The sequence below is a fragment of the Dendrobium catenatum genome, unplaced genomic scaffold (genome assembly GCF_001605985.2).
Source record: "Dendrobium catenatum unplaced genomic scaffold, ASM160598v2 fragScaff_scaffold_308, whole genome shotgun sequence".
Lineage (NCBI taxonomy): Eukaryota > Viridiplantae > Streptophyta > Magnoliopsida > Asparagales > Orchidaceae > Dendrobium > Dendrobium catenatum.
The window spans coordinates 162,284-179,718 of NW_021318770.1; the positions used below are offsets into that span (position 1 = coordinate 162,284).

Genomic DNA, 17,435 nt, shown 5'->3' on the forward strand with positions numbered 1-17,435 from the left:
CGGCGCCGTTTACAGAGTCGTAGGACGAGACACTATAGCTGGCGACGCGATTTTTGCAGGATTTGCAGGATGGGCAGTCAGCTTCACAGGTATTTTATATTTGATTCTGATTTTTTTTTTTCATTTCCTTGTGGAGGTCAACAACAACCAAGACCGGTTCAGACATATAGGAGGCGGAATAGGAGAGTTCGGCCCCCTTCTCTGCTGCCCGCCCTATATGGGGTCCACCAATTTAATTAAGGGGATTTCAAGGAGAATTAGGATGGAAAATTCAAACAACAAGGGTGGTTTTGCGTTTTTACCTATTATTGTATTGCTTAAGTATGCTTCGGAGGGAGGTTTAGGGTTTACTTTGATTTTTGCTTAAATTTTCTATTTTCCTAGTGTTTGCTTGGGCTCTAATGGCGTGTAGAGATTTGGAAGAGCTGGATCTTCATCTCTAATAGAAGATCCAATGTATCTCGACATTTTATTTCCGTATTCCAGCAATCTAAAAGACTATTTGAGTGCTTTGCCATAAGATCCTACTCTTTCTTTGGTTCATTTTTGCTGAAATTTTAGATTCAGCCATTAATTTCTGCGTTTGTTTCTTAACAGCTACCTATGCCAGCCTATGATTGAGCCTAACAGCTAACAACCCCTGCCTGATAACATAAGATAAGTGGTCAACAAACTACATCACACAGGAGGGAGAGACGCATTTTGATCGTCTTGTAGGACACAGAATGTACCTATGCATGTAGGAATAATGAATACTATAATTTTTAGCATGATAGTAAATGTATGTTTTCTATTTTTCAAGTAATACTACTTTTTACTCTGCAACTTTTTCTCTCCTTCGCTGAAAAACATGCATATATGGTGTTCTAATATCCTTCTAATTCTTAACATTTTTTATAAATATCACCAAATATTCGTTTTATTAAGTATTCTATATATAAAAAAAATTTGAAAATTTAAGTTATGATATATTATGCTTTTCGGGTCATTCCTTTTGATTTTAATATGTTGTAAATATCAACGTTAAAGCTATAAGGAAAATATAATATCATGCCTTAGCTTAAAAAGGTGAGTTCCTTATCCTCTCTAACTTTCACCCCTACCGTCATGATAGCAAGTTCTTGTTCTAATTATCTATTCCACATCACATCATATAGTCTATACACATTGCACCACTAAATAAACGTGCTGCAAACGGTCAATGTTATTTTAAATTTCCTACTTAAAAGATGATCATAATGTTAACAACTAAGTTGAACAGAACTACCTGATTCAACCTCATTTCTCCATGTTAAACTATGGATTGAAGAAACCAGAACCGCCCACATTAAAAGCAATCAATAATGCTATACTTGTTATAGCAGCAAGCCATGCTAGAGCCAAACCTGAAACCAAAAAAAGCCAAAAATGAGATTAATTGTTACGCAATTTATCAACCAGGAGGGCATTCTAGAAAAAAACATTTGAGCGGAAGCTCATTAAGTAATTACCATTGGATTCTACCAGGGCAGTTGCTGGCTTAACAGGAGGACTATCAGCATTGCGGACACGCTCTCTTAAAGCCATCGATCCAGGGTAATATGATTCATCAGATGCTTTGGGATGACCCGTTTCAGATGTCACAATGCCCTGAAATTCCTCACTCACAAGCAAATCAGCCAAGACATTCATAAAAGACTCTCTTTCCCTTGCATAATTAGGACTGCTTTCACGCTCTCCAGAAAAGTCACTAGCTTGATCATAATCTAAGGCCTCATCATCAGATGAATCGCTTTCAACTTCTCTTTCTACCCAATCATCTTCTTCATCCTCAACATATGCCTTATATGTCAAACGAAGTAATATCTCCCCCGATGACTGCCTTCCAAAATTTCTCCAACCACCTTTCAGAGTTACAATCCTATCAGATGGTACAGTATCTTGAAGGGATCCAAGCTCAACCTGAATGAGTAAAGTAATTTATTAACATGGAAAAAATAAATCATACACCCACAAATGCATCATGTAATTATGCTTTAAAATAAAGGACAAAAGATTAAATGCCAAAGGTCCTCTTTACCCTTTATTTAAAGGGATATAAGAACTACAGAATATGCTACATTAATAAAAATATATAAGAAAATGACTATTAGTACATACTGCCTTAGACATATGTTAGGCTCTAACTAACTTGATAGAAGATTGTATTTGATCTTAAAAGGAAGTGCCCACCGAGGGGCGGAATGTAAAATTCATTTTTGCTTAGTTGTGATGTCTTTTATGATTATTCTGCATCTTGATCATTTATGAATTGTAATGTAATATTATTTAACGATATTTCTCTATTGCATCTCACATCGACTGTTAGGAGTAGGGTTAGGGTGGCATGTGAAACAGGAGAATCTCACTCTACAAGGTAAGTCAACAGTTGAAAAATCATTCACACCCCCTCTCTTTTCAAAGTACCTTGGAGATGATTACTTATGGGTAAGCGTTTTTGAAAAGATTATGAACTTACAGGGAGTAGATGGAGAGGTAGATAACTCCAAGGGAAGCGTCACTCGAGGTGAGAGCTATAATGTGGAATTGTTCTGAGTTCAATGTAAAAATTTTAATGTATTAATAAAATCTTTATGTCTAAACAGCTGATCTACCTTTGTTGTAATATTTTCTTTCCATGCTACAAGTATATTATTTATCTTATTTTAACAAATGTGATGTTTTCTATCGTATGATAATTATCTTACTTTATAGTGTTGCAATGAGTACCGTAACTATGAGGTTATGGTGAATTCCAATGTATGCCCTTTTGAGTAGTGAGTAAAATACATAGAATATTTTTAAGAATTTTAGTTTTTCATTATCTCAACAAGCTTTTCCTATATTTTCTAGAATGGCAGTTTTGTTACTTAATCACTAGAAGATAACACGATATAGAAACTTCACAGTGAAGGGATTCCATGGTGAGGTCCGAGGTAAGTGACTCGCGAGCGAGTGTGTTCTATGTGATGATTGGCAAAATATTAGGGAAAGTGAGTAGGGAGCAGCCAAATCAACAAGTAATGATGAAAAAGTATTGGCGGAATTCATGCATTTAAGGTGAATTTGATTTATGCTTCAATATTCATGTATCTCCTCATTCTCCATAAATACCCCTCCATAGAGCTTACACGGATGCAAGTTCCATACATAATTCTTTTGGCTTCCATCTATCCCTATAGAGACCATTCATCATATGCCATCGCAGCTCTTCAAAAGTATGTTTCTGCTTTTACGGATGTTGAGTGCTTGCAGACCTCTAGCGAAATATGCAATGCTCAATGAAATATGGATCATACTTCTCTAAATCTTTTAGAGCTCAAATTAGAGTTTCTCAAAGATTGTTCGACACCACAAGAGTTTCATATACGTTGTGCCATGCTGGGACATTTGCAGATGTGACAAGACATTATAGTCAACTCCCCTATTTGAAGTTGATTTCTTCCTTGACTGCTTGGGAATAATTAATTCATTAATAACTATAACTTCCTTATTTTTATTTGATGGCCTTTTTTTGGTGGGGGTGGCAGTATTCTACTACTCATTAATTGTGCTTAGACCACCTCATTTGACTTGAATTCTTCTGATAAAATTATTCCTTAAGAATACCTCAACATTTGACAGGAATATCTCTGGCGCAAACTGCCAGAAATGACAGGCGGAACTTCCGGTGGAAAATTCGTCGGTTTACTTAAACTTGACGAAAATTGCCAGTGCAAATTCCACCGGAAGGAAAAAAGTTCCATTTAAAAAGCTGCCAGAAATACCGCTGGAAGAAGCCCTATTTCCCTTTCCGTGGTTGTGCTTTTCTCATTTCACTCCTACTCGCTCTCGCTCTGTCAGTCGCCTCCGCCACCAACATTCACCTTTGTCGCTGAACGCCGCCTCCATTGTCGTCGTGTTCACCTCTCTGTCTTCGTCGTTTGTTGTCGTCATCGCCTTTGTGTTGACTGCTCCGTCGTCGATGTTCCCCGCTCAGTTGCCAGAAATATGTTGTAAGTAACCCATTTAGTTTTTTTTTCTTTTTGTCATGGATGTTCTCTATAAACATTTGCAAGTCATTGTACCATGGTGTATGTATTTTGTTGATGATATTATTCTTGTTGATAAGACTAGAGAGGAAGTTCATGTAGAATGTTTTATGGTGTAAGTTTCTGACGTTCTATCCGATGGAAAATCCAAAAATATTTGCATGATTCTCTATGTAGACATTTGCAATGTTTTATGGCGTAAAATGTTGGTCATTAAACGAGATGCATAACATTAACTTAGTGTTTGCAGAGATGAAAATGCTCATGAGTGATAGTCGCCTTAGATGGTTTGCTCACATAAAACGGCGACCTCCTAATGACCTAGTTAGAAAAGTAGAGGTATTAGATTTGGCTTATAATAAGAAAGGTGTAGAGGTATTAGATTTGACTTATGTCAATAAATCCACCGGAATATCTCCGACGCAAACTAGTTTTTCACACAAGTACCTCCCTGAAGACCTATACACGCCTTTTTTGGTGTGGTAGGATTGAAGACTACAGTTGCGGTGTCACCCGACACCGACCGTGCATGTCTTTCTTGATGTTGCGCGCAAGCTAAAACTCCTTATATTTCCACTAAACAGGTGAGACACCGGGAGGCTGCCAGATTTTTCATTGACAGGAGACATGTGTGAAATAGCATTATTCGATTTACAAATCAATTTGAATTCAATTTATTTTCCTTCAAAGATAAATCTACAATCTCTAATATTTTCAAATTATATGAAGGCTATGTTATGGATATTTTAAATCAAAGAAGTTGGATGTATAACCGATTGACACAAAGATGAAAGACATTAATAGATGAGTTCATTAATGAGATGAATTTTTTTCATTCAAACAGTTTGTGAACTGCCTAGCTTCAAAACAGATGGAATGTTTTGATGTCTATATTCTAAAAATAAAAATAAAGTGCATATAAGATCAGATGATTCAATTGTTGATCTATATCGTAGAGGGTTAATGTCAGACTATTGATATTGAACTTCTCATAATAAGTATGAGCCATATTTCGATTATTGATGCGATCCGTCTACAAGTTTTAAGATAGGTGAGGAAGAAAATATCCGACCTCTTGAGGACTTAGTTTATGATGTAACTGAAGCACAATTTGAACAATACACAAAAGAGTTAGCAAATAAGGAGCCACAGAATTTTTATGATTTGTTGTATGCTGCCCAATAAATAATATGGAAGGGGTGCACTACTCACTCAGAGTTATCTATTGCAGTGAAAATATTAAACATCAAGGCAGAATATAATGTGCCCCGTGAATGTTTTAATCAATTCGGGAATCGAGGTGAAATCGAGAATCGAGGCGTTTTGGCCAAGCAAGGCGAGGCGTAAGCCTCGAGGCAGATCGAGGCGTAAGCCTAAAAAATAATAAAAATAAAGTAATTAACAGTGCCGAGCATATACCGCTCGGTACCGAGCGGTACATACCGCTCGGTACCGAGAATGTATAGCTCGGAACTGAGCGGTACTAGCTCGGTACCGAGCATGTACTGAGCAATATCGAGCATGTACCTAATGGTACTGGCTTGGTACCGAGCATGTACCTAGTGGTACCGAGCATGTCTTTTCGTCCTTGTTATTCGGCTTCGTTGCTTCATAGGAGGTGTAGAGATTATACGCGTCACTTCTTTGGCTCCTTTGTGGCTGTTCGACTGTGCTCCTTCGACGACTTTACCTTCCTGTCGGATCATAAGTTACAACATTTTGATAAGAAGAAACAACGGGAGCTCGTTGGCTCGCTTGCTTTGAAGGTAACTTTTTCCCTTTCGAGGCGTTGCCTCGATGCGCCTCAGCGCCTCACGTATTGAGGCGTACGCCTCCGTGGAAAAAGGCGTAAGCCTCGCCCGGACGTTCGAGGCTTAAGCTTCAGTTTGCCCGACCTCCGCCTCGATTCGAGGAGCACCTCGAGGCGTCCGCCTCGAACGCCTTTTTAATCGATGGTTGTATCAATGAATGCATGTTATACTATAAAGATGATTTCTCAAAGATAGCATGCCGTCATTGCAATGCACCAAGATCTAAACCAAAGCCTTTGACAAAAAAAGCTAAAGAAAGTACCCGTTAGTAAGATATTTTACTTACCTATAATTTTTAGACTACAACGATTATATGCATCCATTAAATCTGTTGCATATATGAGATGACATAATAAACACACTCGCAATAAAGAGTTATTACACATCCATCAGAAGCAGAGGCCTAGAAAAACTTTAATCGTACAGATCCCACCTTCACCATAGAATCAAGAAATATAAGATTAGATTTATGCACAGATTGTTTGTTAGGAAATACTTGAAGAACTCAAGTAAACCCTAACAAGAGAGATAAAACAGTAGGAACGAACCAGAAATCTGATGGGTAAAGAAAAATAGTAGTGTTTATTGAAGAAATTGAACTAATAGAAGATATAATAGCAAGATACAATTGATCCTCAATTTGAGAGGAGGATCTATCACTCACAATCCCTAGACGCCATTAGAGCCCAAGTTTCCAAACTCCAAAAACAAAACATCCCAATAATCATGCATAACCCTAACCCTAATCTCTCTTCCTACTCAAGCATGCAAATAATCCTCATTCAAAAAAAAATTCCTCCTAAGAAAAATTACTCCCTTAGCCCTAGCCGCCCACTCCCTTTCTATTTGAAATCCTAAATAGGGCCCACCTATGCTTGGGCGACAACTTCAAGGGGGAAAACCCTTGGTCCAACTCTTATAAATCTGGGTCAGCCCTTAGCAAGGGACCGGCTAGACCAATCCTTTAGGGACCGGTCTAATAATACCCCCCTTCCCAAAGAATCACCTTATGATCAAGCTGAAAGGAGGGAAACTACTGTTTCACCCTCTTATAAGGTTCTCATATAGTATCGTAGTCCGGTAGGCTCTTTCATTCGATTAAGACTTCCTTGGTTCCCCCATCTCCCTAACGAACTCCCATCAACGCTAAGGGCTCCAATACCACCACCAAGTCTTCTGTCAACGTTCATGGTAGCTTAGAACTCACTGCATGATCAATAATTTCCCTCTTCATTAGTGATACATGGAAAATGGGATGTATGGTTGTTGTAGTCGATAATTTCAACCGGTAGGCCACTGCTCTAATCCTCTCTAGTACCTCAAATGGCCCAAAATATGTAGGAGCTAGCTTCTTGTTCCTCCTGTTGGCAATGGTCTTCTGCTTGTAAGGCCTGAGATTTTGAAACACGTTCTCCCCTATCTCAAATTAGATGTCCTTCTTATACCCGTGTACTTGCCTCTTCATGATCTACTGAGCCCTTAGTAGTTGCCTCTTCAGTTCCTCTAACACTCTGTCTCTCTCCTCTAAATAATCTTCTACTAAAAAAATTGGGGTGCTTTTATTCCCAAAGTGCACCAAGTGAGGTGGATCCCGCCCATATAACACTTTGAATGGGATCATCTGAAAAGTAGAATGATATAAAGTGTTGTACCAATACTCTGCCTAGGCTAACCACTTAGCCCATAGTCTAGGTGTCTCCAACACAAAACATCATAGGTATGTCTCCAAGCTCCTATTGACCACCTCGGTCTGCACATCTGTTTACGGGTGGTAGGCAGTTCTCCTCTTTAGTACTGTCCCCTATAGCCTAAATAACTCCCTCCAAAAATGGCTGAGGAACACCTTATACCTATCCAATACTATAGACTCTGGTACTCCATGCAACCTCACCACCTCCCTGATGAAAGCTAATGCCACGGTTACTACTATGTATGGATGTCGTAAGGGAATGAAATTGACATACTTGCTCAATCTGTCTACAACCATCATAATCACTGTGAACCCTTCTAATCTGGGTAATTCATCTATGAAATCCATGGATACCTCCTCCCACACCCGACCTGGTAGAGCTAGAGGTTGTAGTAATACCTCTGGATACATGGCCAAGTACTTGTTCCTCTAACAGATCTGATATCTGGCTACCATCTCCTCCACATCCTTGTGCATTTCCTTCCAATATAACTCTAAGGCTAGTCTCCTATATATCTTTTGCACCCCTGAGTGACCCCCTATAACGCTTCCATAGAACTCAAGGAGCAGGTGTGGAATATGAACTAATGTCTTTGGCATCATGAATCTCCCCTGATATAGAAGCCTTTCTCCTTCTAGAGAGTACCCTTGGTGACAACTCCCTTCATTCAATAAATCAGCTCTGATCCTTCCCAACTCCTCATCCCATGCACTCTCCTCCTTAATGGCCTCCCAATCCAGCATTAGTGGTATCGATGCTATTATTGCTTGTAATTCTCCCATACATCTGGACAAGGTATATGGCTGAACTAAAAGGATCAGTCATTAACAAGTCTGCTATACACAAAGTTCTGGACCGATGACTTCTCGCCACCGACCTAATATAAACCTAAAGGATTTAGGTCACAGGCATCTACCCCTTCATTAAGCCCGCCAAAGCTAAAAGCAAAAGGTAGAAGGCATATAAATCTTCTGACAAGTCACTAAAGACAAATCCGATAATCCCTCACCAAGTTTTCCACTCATAGCACTAAGCAGAAGAAATCAAAATCTTATGACTCAAGCCAAAGCCATGGAATGAGCATCCTGGATGATACATACAAATGTCCCCAAAGACTGGGGGCATTTTAAATATTTATTTGAGTCGACATCATGCCGCATGCCGAAATCTATAAATAAATATTTAAAATTTTGCCAAAATACAACTAGATGATAAAACAATGTTAAGCATATACAGGAAGGTTATAAGTCAAAGCAAAAATGTTGTCGAAAGAAGGCGAAGTGGTGGCAATGATATCTACCAACATCAATCTATGAAGCAATGCTTCAGAGACCTAAATACAAAGCACTCTATACCAAGAGCAAATATATCAACTATACTGAAGGTTGCAAGTGTATCTAAAGATCCATGAAGGCATAGAAATAGACTCTTGGAGATCTATGGAAGAAAAATCTCAGTGTGACACCCAAGCAAACTCTTGGAGATCGACTAAATGAAAGTCCTAGTGTTACATCTAGAACAAATATCTAGAAATCCACATGGTCAATCAGCATACAATAAACGTGGCTCGCTCCAGACGCATACCACATTTGTTGTGGGGCATTTGTTGACCTGTACTTAAGAAAAAAAAAATAAACACTATACCTGCTCTGTGCCATCCCCCACAATCTCAGCACGACTCGCACGACGCACGTCGTTTCCCACATCGCTCGTCCTCTCCACGACCTCTACCCTCGTCATTAAAAAGGAGAAGATACAAGGGCTACGGGCTGCACGGTTTTCACTCCCCCAACGACTTTCCCTTCCTGCGGATGGGATGTTACGACACTTTGGTCGGAAGCAACATCGGAGCTCACTAGCTGTGGAGGAAACTTTCTCTCTATCGGAAGATCCTTCGGCCTTCGTTGCTATTCGACTTCGTAGCTTCGACGGTTTTCCCGCCGGATCGGAAGTTGCAACATTTTTTATCAGATGATACAACGGGAGTTCGCTGCTTCCACGACTCGCCCTTCCCGACTGATCGGAAGTTACAACATTTAGGCAGAAGTGACAAGGGAGGTCGCTGACCGTGAGGGTAACTTTCTCCCTAGCCGGGCACTTCTTCGGCTTCTGTGTTTCCTTTCGGCTTTGCTTGTTCGACGACGTTCCATCCTGTTGGAATGGAAGTTATGACATTTTGATTCAAAGCAACAACGGGAGCTCGCCACTATGAAGGTGATTTCTCCCTTTCGAGGGTCTCTTCGACCAAATCCAGTAAATCTAGATTTTAATTAATTATAATAATTATTAAGTATATTTAATTATTATTTAATTATAATTATATTTAATTAATAATTAGTGATTAATTAGTAATTATAATTATTTGGTTAATTATAATTAATTTTGATAAATTATAATTAGTCATTCATTAATTATAATTAATCAATAATTAATAATTAATTATATATTATAATTAATTATTATTATTATAATTAATAATAATAAAAATGTCCTCCTCCAGCCTTGATCCACGAGCCTCCACCACGGATTCACCGGTCGCCAAGGTAAAATTTCTAAAACTTAATCCCTCACCTCGATGTGTGTGTCGAGCCAGTAAATCACTGTACATGCTTTTCTTAGCGTGGTAGGAAGGAACCCGGTGCGACACCTACGACGAGGCAGGTGAGCGGCCCTTAAACCCTAAAATTCTGTACTAGACGTGTGTGACAAGCTGGTCAATCACCTATATACGCTTTTCTTAGCGTAGTAGGAGGGAACCCGGTGCGACACATACGACTAAGCAGGTAAGCCTAGTGCATGCTTTTCTTAGCATGGCTAGGATAATCTTAAGTACCCGTATGCGACTCTGTACATGCGGGGAAACAATTGCTTCTATTGCAACAGGTACATGTAGAAGACCCATACACGCTTTTTTTAATGTGGTGGGGGATGAAGAAAATACGACCGCAGTGTCCTCGTCCGAGGACACCTACCATACACGTTTTTCTTAGCATGGTGGGAAGGCCAAATTTCCCGTGGTTTCCTCTAAACGGGGGAGACGCTAGGAGGCTGCCGAAATTTTGGGTAAATATAAGACTGCATTTGGACTTGGTTTGAACTCAAGAGAATAAGAATTTTGACTCAAATGAACAGTGGACTTGAGGACCTCAACTTGAACAAAATCTAGATGACGAATAAAAGGTCAAACCCAAATAAAATAAGATCAAACTGGAGCTAAATTTAAATCAATTTGAACATGCAACTAAACTTGCAAGGACTTTAGAAGATTTTGAACAAGCACTAGAACTCACACTGAACTCGGACTATACAACATTAAGTGGGACTTGTAAACTCGATGAACTCAAATCTAAATGAAATTGAACTTGGAATCAAACATATGTAAAGAACAAAGCTTGAATCATTTACGAGGGAACTCAAACTACAAGAACATTCGTACGGTCAATAGTGACTCAATGTCGGATGAAATACATTAATCCTTGCAAATGAATGTGATTAAGATGTGATAAATACAAACGACCGTGAGCTCCTGCAGAAAGGATATTGCAACATCCTCATAACCAAAATTGAGGTACAAGAAGGCACACTACAAAACCTCAATGCATACAAACAAATAATATAGTGGACTCTTACAATAGTCTCTACGAGATCAGGTGCATCGTACCTGCAAGAATAATAAATGGTTGCAGAATGCATATGTGTGTCCTATATGCGCTATTGAGATCTCCAACACAAGCAACAATGCCTGTAAATTGAGATGGCAATACTAGCACTTGATAGTGAAAAACCTGCCCTTACAAACAAGTACAATCATCATACCACTTGAGATTAGTGAAAGGTGAATATGATGCAGGAACAATGGCTCTTCTACGAACACTTCGAAGAGGCGTAATGAATACAACGAGTCCCTGTAAATAAACACGAGCCACTTGTGGATAACAACAGTGGATATATTGCAAGCACAACGAGCCCCTGTGGACACAAGTATAGATATCGCCTACAATAGCGGTGATTAAGATTCGTAAGTACGTCGGGTTTGAAGACAACTCGATGTACGGAGCACACCTTCTGGTAGAATGAAAGAGGTGTTTGAACAAATTCGAACTAAACTTTCTAGTGTTAAAAAATTTCTTCTTGTTCCTATACTTAGGAAGAAAATAGTTCTGCTATCCACAAACACTGGAAATAACAAGTTTACTATACTAAAGATCTTAAAAGGAGTTCTTTTCAAAGCAACGGTTATTGATTTCAAAGTCAATAAGAACTTCCCGGTGAATGAGAAAAGGGAGTTTACATCAGAATAATAAAGTATCTCGTTGCAATCAGGTGATAACGCTACGATTCACTTATATCCAAAAGCAGGAGATTCATTAGTGCACTATAACCCACCTGTAGAAAATAATAAGTGGTGCACGACAGTCTATCTGTATAAAGCAGTGAACAACTCAATCCAGAAGCTGCTACAACACGCCACAGGATTTGCAACCTTCGTACAAGCAGACATAAGGCGATTGTAGCGACTGGTATATTTGTTTTAATATATTTATATTAGGCCTTCAAGGCCTATAATCAAGAGAATTCACTAATAAAGGCACAAAGCCTACGAGAAATCCAATCTTTGGTTAACAGGTTGGTCGAGTTGACAAGGTTCAGTCCATAAATGAAAATGCCCCCAAACGCCCCGAGTATGGCCAAGTTGAATACAGAACTCAACCGGAGGGGTGATTCCAACATTCAAAGCTCTACCCAAATACTCTCAAATGCCCGAAGATCCAAACATCTCAAAATTACAAACTCCAATATATTTAAAATTAAAATCCAACCACGAAACACTTAAAGGAAAATTCATCAACCTTCCGCTACAGTTTACCGAGGTGGACAAATTTGAATATAACTTTAGCTCATACAGAGCTAAATGCCTGGTCAAAAATATCACTAAGATCCATTCTCAAATAATCTCCTGCCAATAAAGATGTGGTACGTGTCCTCTGACCAGCGATTTTGCCATCAAATGGCACCACAGGATAAACCGTTATGACCCGGGGCTCTCTGAACGAAGTGATTTTCCCGCCAAATTACACCACGAAATACCGGTTATGGCCAGAGCCAATACGCTCCTTAGTGGCATCAAATCCTTGAGATATGATTCAATAAGATATAATCGATATAGCACAAAGCCCTCTGATAGCTAAAGTGGATTTAAATTTATCCCCTTAGGTAAATATCGAACCCATGTCTACAAGGTACCCTTGGGCGAAGCAACCCATGGTTGTCGACAAGGATCCTTCTATCAGGTTGGGTCGACTACCTCCTCTGACTAAGTAGACTAGGGACCACGATGGCCCGGGACGACGGAACCATGGGACCTTGATCAGATCCATCATCCAATCCCCAGCCATCCGCTCTAAGTGAAAGATGGTGAAAATTCTAATTTTAAATATCAATTCTCAAACCCTACCTAAACCCATGCTGCTATTATAGCCAGATACAATGTATATTTATGTATCTGATCGATGACTAGCCTTAATTTAAAGTTCTCTCTCGTTATTGGGAGGGGTAATTAACTATAGGAGCTTGCGCCTATAGGAAACCAGAACTCAGATCATAAAGTCCTCGCAAAAATTAGAAAAAAATCTCTGGGTAGTGTCTTATCTACAAACTCATCTACCTTCCAAAATTTACCTCGAAACGTAATTTCGTTAACCCCCACCCAAAAAAGGGCCCAAGCAAAGCGGGCGGATGCCGGGGCCGAATTTTTGGAGCCCACACTGCAACTTCCATGTTAGGTATGCAGTCTCAGTTAATGGTTGACTCTACAATACCAAACAACCTCTATTTTCTCTAACACCAAGAATACTTGATAGTTTCTTTTTCATTCATGCTTTTCATTTGCCTAAAAAGAATGTATTTCCCAAGCATTTTTGCACACAAAAGGCATATAAATTTTATGATCCTCTTCATAGTTATTTTTATACTTTGGCTAATTTTACTACTCATGAAAGCACACCTTTTTCTCTCCCTCATTGAATCCTCTTCATCTCCAATCCCTCTACCTCTAGAAGCTCCTCATCCAATGTAAACTCCACTACAAGTTTACTCTCAGTAACATCAACCTCCTCCTATAGCAAAAACTCCATCAACATTGTCAAATTCAACGAAGCACTCTCATTCTAATGATTTCTCTGATCTACATTTACTAATTGCCTTAATAGAAGGTAAAAGACGACATACCGCCATCCGATTCACTCTTTTGACATTTGATTATCTACTCTAAGTTTTATGTCTCTCTAGTTCCCAATATGTGTCAAAAAATCCTACAAAATTCTCTCCTGAAAGAAGATACAGATGTTAAAATGAGTGCTATACTCAGTCATTCTATATGGGTACCAACAACTTGTGAGTCTTCACAGTCAAATTTTACAAAGCTTACATGTTTAACAAGAGATTCATTCAATTCTATGGGATATTCTGTTTCATTATATTCTCACTAGTTGCTAAGCTTAATTTTGTTCAACTTCTCCTCTAGGCTGCCATCAAGCAGTGTTCAGCACACCTATAACTGGATGTGAGTAACGGCTTCCATTATGGCAATATATAATAAGTCGTTTAGATGAAGCAATTTTCCATGAAGACTTCTTAAGGGGAGAATCACCTATGTTTACTCAAGAAGGCTATCTCAATGCTATTTTATAAAGGAGAAGCATGACAATAGTCTGATATTTACTTTATTTATAAACACAGGTGAACAATTTTCTATATTTCTCACCAATGGATTATGATTGACAGACTTCAAAAAATTATCAGGAAAGCTTTGACAGATAACATCCATTCATTTACTTGAAGGGAAAGTTGTTAAGACCCATACGAAAACTTCTGCCCTCTTTATTTCTTCTTCCATTACGACCTCATTGATCCATAGGATTCCTACTACCTACTCATCAATCCTTGAACTACTGTAATAATTAATTAAATTCCTTGAATTCATATTTTTCTTATTAGATGTTATCCTAGGATTGTATGAATTTTTTACAAGTTGAAATAAAATATGCTGAAAAAATCGGTCTAATTTTTGACGAAGTGAATATCAAACTTAAAATGAAATGCACCAAGACTTCCACCGCTTTCTTTCCTGTTCTAATGCCATCTCATTTATCTGTGAGATTTCTACTACCAACTTATCAATCAGTGAACTATTATAAATATTTTTGTATTTAATTTTATTCCTCAATTTCATATTTTTACCTAAAAAATGATTTCCTAGAATTGCATAAATCATATACAAGTAGAAATGAAATACACTCAATCAATTCTCTGAAATTGATAACAAAGTGAAATAATATAATATCAAAGAAAATCAAAATTTGTACTTCAGCCATGAATTGAAGATCATAGATATAAAACAAAAGTATACCTCCCCTGCCCCGAGAGTGAAATAACTGAAACCAAAAGAATCTATAACTTCAATTTGTAATCTCTGTTTTCTAGGGTTCAAAACAAATAGGAGAAAATCCTGTTCAAAAGAAAATTCCACATCATTTAAGTAAATGTAAAAGAAGATAGAGTTTTGATACAAAAGCAAAAATTATAATGAAAATAAGCAATTATAGTGCTTACTTGATTCCAGATTGGCTCTCCTGGTGGCCCAATGACAGTTGTTTGGCTGTTCTTTTTACTTCGAATCACTTGATCGCCTAGTTTTAGAACAACATATGGATCTGTCTTACCTGTAAATGCATTAGACAAAGTAAATGATTAAAAAAGTATTTATTTAAATACAAATAAGTGCACGCACGCTCAATAGCAGTTTTATCAAACATATAATAACAGGAATTAAAAATCTTTGCTGCTGAAAATGGCAGTCTAAAGAAACAACTACATCCACTACTCAGGATGAGGCAACGTTCTTGAGACAAATTCATGGCTACCAGTTTGAAAATATATATGCTCACACAAACTATCAGAATGGCAGGTTTTTGAAAAAATCATAGATAGAAACTGAAATTCTCAGTTTGCATCAACTCCTACAAAATGCATTATAAGAGTTCAAAGGTGGTGACACATTTGAAACCAAACTAAGTAAAAATAAATGAAAAATTAGCAAAAGGAAAATAGCATAGATACCAATTCTCACAAAAGCAAGTTTGCGAGCATCAACAAGAGTCACAGATAACTCCCCAACAAACTCTTTGTTTCCTTCTTCAGTTGTATCGGCTTTAAAGTTATCTGTAATAGGGCCAAGAGCTTTACCCTTTTGGAAATCAAGCACAATCTTTCTTGGACGAACAAAAAGTCTAGGCAAATCTTCTGTAAGAAGCTTTCTCAGAAACCTTGTGAAAAGGTAAGTAAACATTTAGTTTGGCACAGAAAAGCATAATTCAGATTAGGAATAAGCATTTGCTTTTAGCAAGTTCACAAGTGGATCATATCCATTCCCATTTCGAGGGAACAGAAAAATATCAAAAGGAGCACCTCTTGTTTTATCCAAAAGGCTACATATAGTCCTATGTTAAAATTTGCACTAAGGAATGCACCTAACCATGAAATTTTATGCAATGAAATTCAACTTTTGTAGATTTTGTTTAGACTTTTTAGTAAAAATAAAAATATTGCAATGACTAAAGATAGAAATTTCTTTGCCAAATTTAAAAAGAGATGTAGAATGCATTATTTCACGATGTAGAATTTGTTAGTCTACTAGAGATGAAAAAACAAAAATAAGGTTGTATACACCTTAATTAATTCCACGTAAGCCATATAAGTATGAACTTTATATTATGTTTTCAATGAATATAGTGAGTAATGGTTGATCATTTTCCAAATTGACACAAAGTCCGACAATATCTAAAACTACTGATCCACCTCACATTGCTAAATTATATCTGTATGAAGTATTAAAATTAAGTTTCTTATTTAAAACATTTGAGAGTAATCTGCAATTCATGCATGTATTTTTGGATAACTCATTGAAAGAAAATTAGATTACAACTTAAATTTACAATAGCGTGCCATCCATAAATTGATGAACAAACAAACATAGAAAACATAAACTTTGGATATCTATTGCGTTGCTTGATAAAATACCATGCTTCAAGTGGATTTGAAATTTTTTTGGTCTAATTTTGCATACACTTGATCTGTCAATAGGTCTACTGGTAAGAGTATTTCAGATTGTCACGGAATATCAACAAAAAAAATCCTTTTGATCTTCTTGAAATTGAAGTAGAATCGAAGCCTATCACATTTGTGCAATCATTCACAAGAAAAAACATGATTTCTTTAAGGATATTCCTATAAAACTGGCTACTAATTATGACAATGACAAGCTTTTGGTGGATGTGAACAATAGGTATATGGAATTTAAACCAGATGAGAGTCATTCTCTTCAACTGAAAAAGGCTCATTTGATCAGATAATTGAAAAAAAATTCAGCCTGTTGGCTAATAAGTTATGTCAAAAAGACTTTCATTAGGAACTTTTAAGAAATTAAAGGCAAGGAAGATAAACATCTAAAATTTTGCAATGCATTTGAAATAATGATGCCTACAAATTGAAAAATCTAATATAAGCTTCAATTTACAGTGTCTGATTTGACATAATTTCATGAGTCTAAGATAAATTCCGTCAATTCATAATCTTTTTTTACCTGTTCTTTGTGAGTCCACTTCCAATCTTCTGCCAAATACTTCTATATATATAGTTTTTTATGCTATTATAGATATTGAAATCATATCCACTACTAATCGTGGATTCTAAAAATATATACTTTATTAGCAAGGCACGCATATTTTTGTTGATACATAAATCACTTTCAATACGGACATAATTCATGTCAGCATAAGCTTGATGAAATTAAATGTTAAATTCATCATAATGAAATTTATTCAACT

At 37.4% G+C, this 17,435-nt stretch overlaps 1 protein-coding gene across 5 annotated transcripts in view; it reads right to left on the reverse strand.

Moving 5' to 3' along the window:
• LOC110113541 (tricalbin-3) overlaps positions 1–17,435 on the reverse strand; it is a 56,134-nt gene that overhangs the window by 13,048 nt on the left and 25,651 nt on the right. For all 5 annotated transcript variants that reach the window (XR_002305154.2, XR_003700243.1, XR_002305153.2 and 2 more), the window contains exons 4-8: positions 15,670–15,875; positions 15,163–15,272; positions 14,960–15,058; positions 1,491–1,941; positions 1,268–1,385 (exon numbers count right to left, since the gene is read on the reverse strand). Coding sequence is in view for 2 of the 5 variants with exons in the window: in XM_020846175.2 (XP_020701834.1) it covers positions 1,297–1,385; positions 1,491–1,941; positions 14,960–15,058; positions 15,163–15,272; positions 15,670–15,875 (955 nt within the window). In the remaining 3 variants the exon portion in view is untranslated. The remainder of the gene's footprint in view (positions 1–1,267; positions 1,386–1,490; positions 1,942–14,959; positions 15,059–15,162; positions 15,273–15,669; positions 15,876–17,435) is intronic.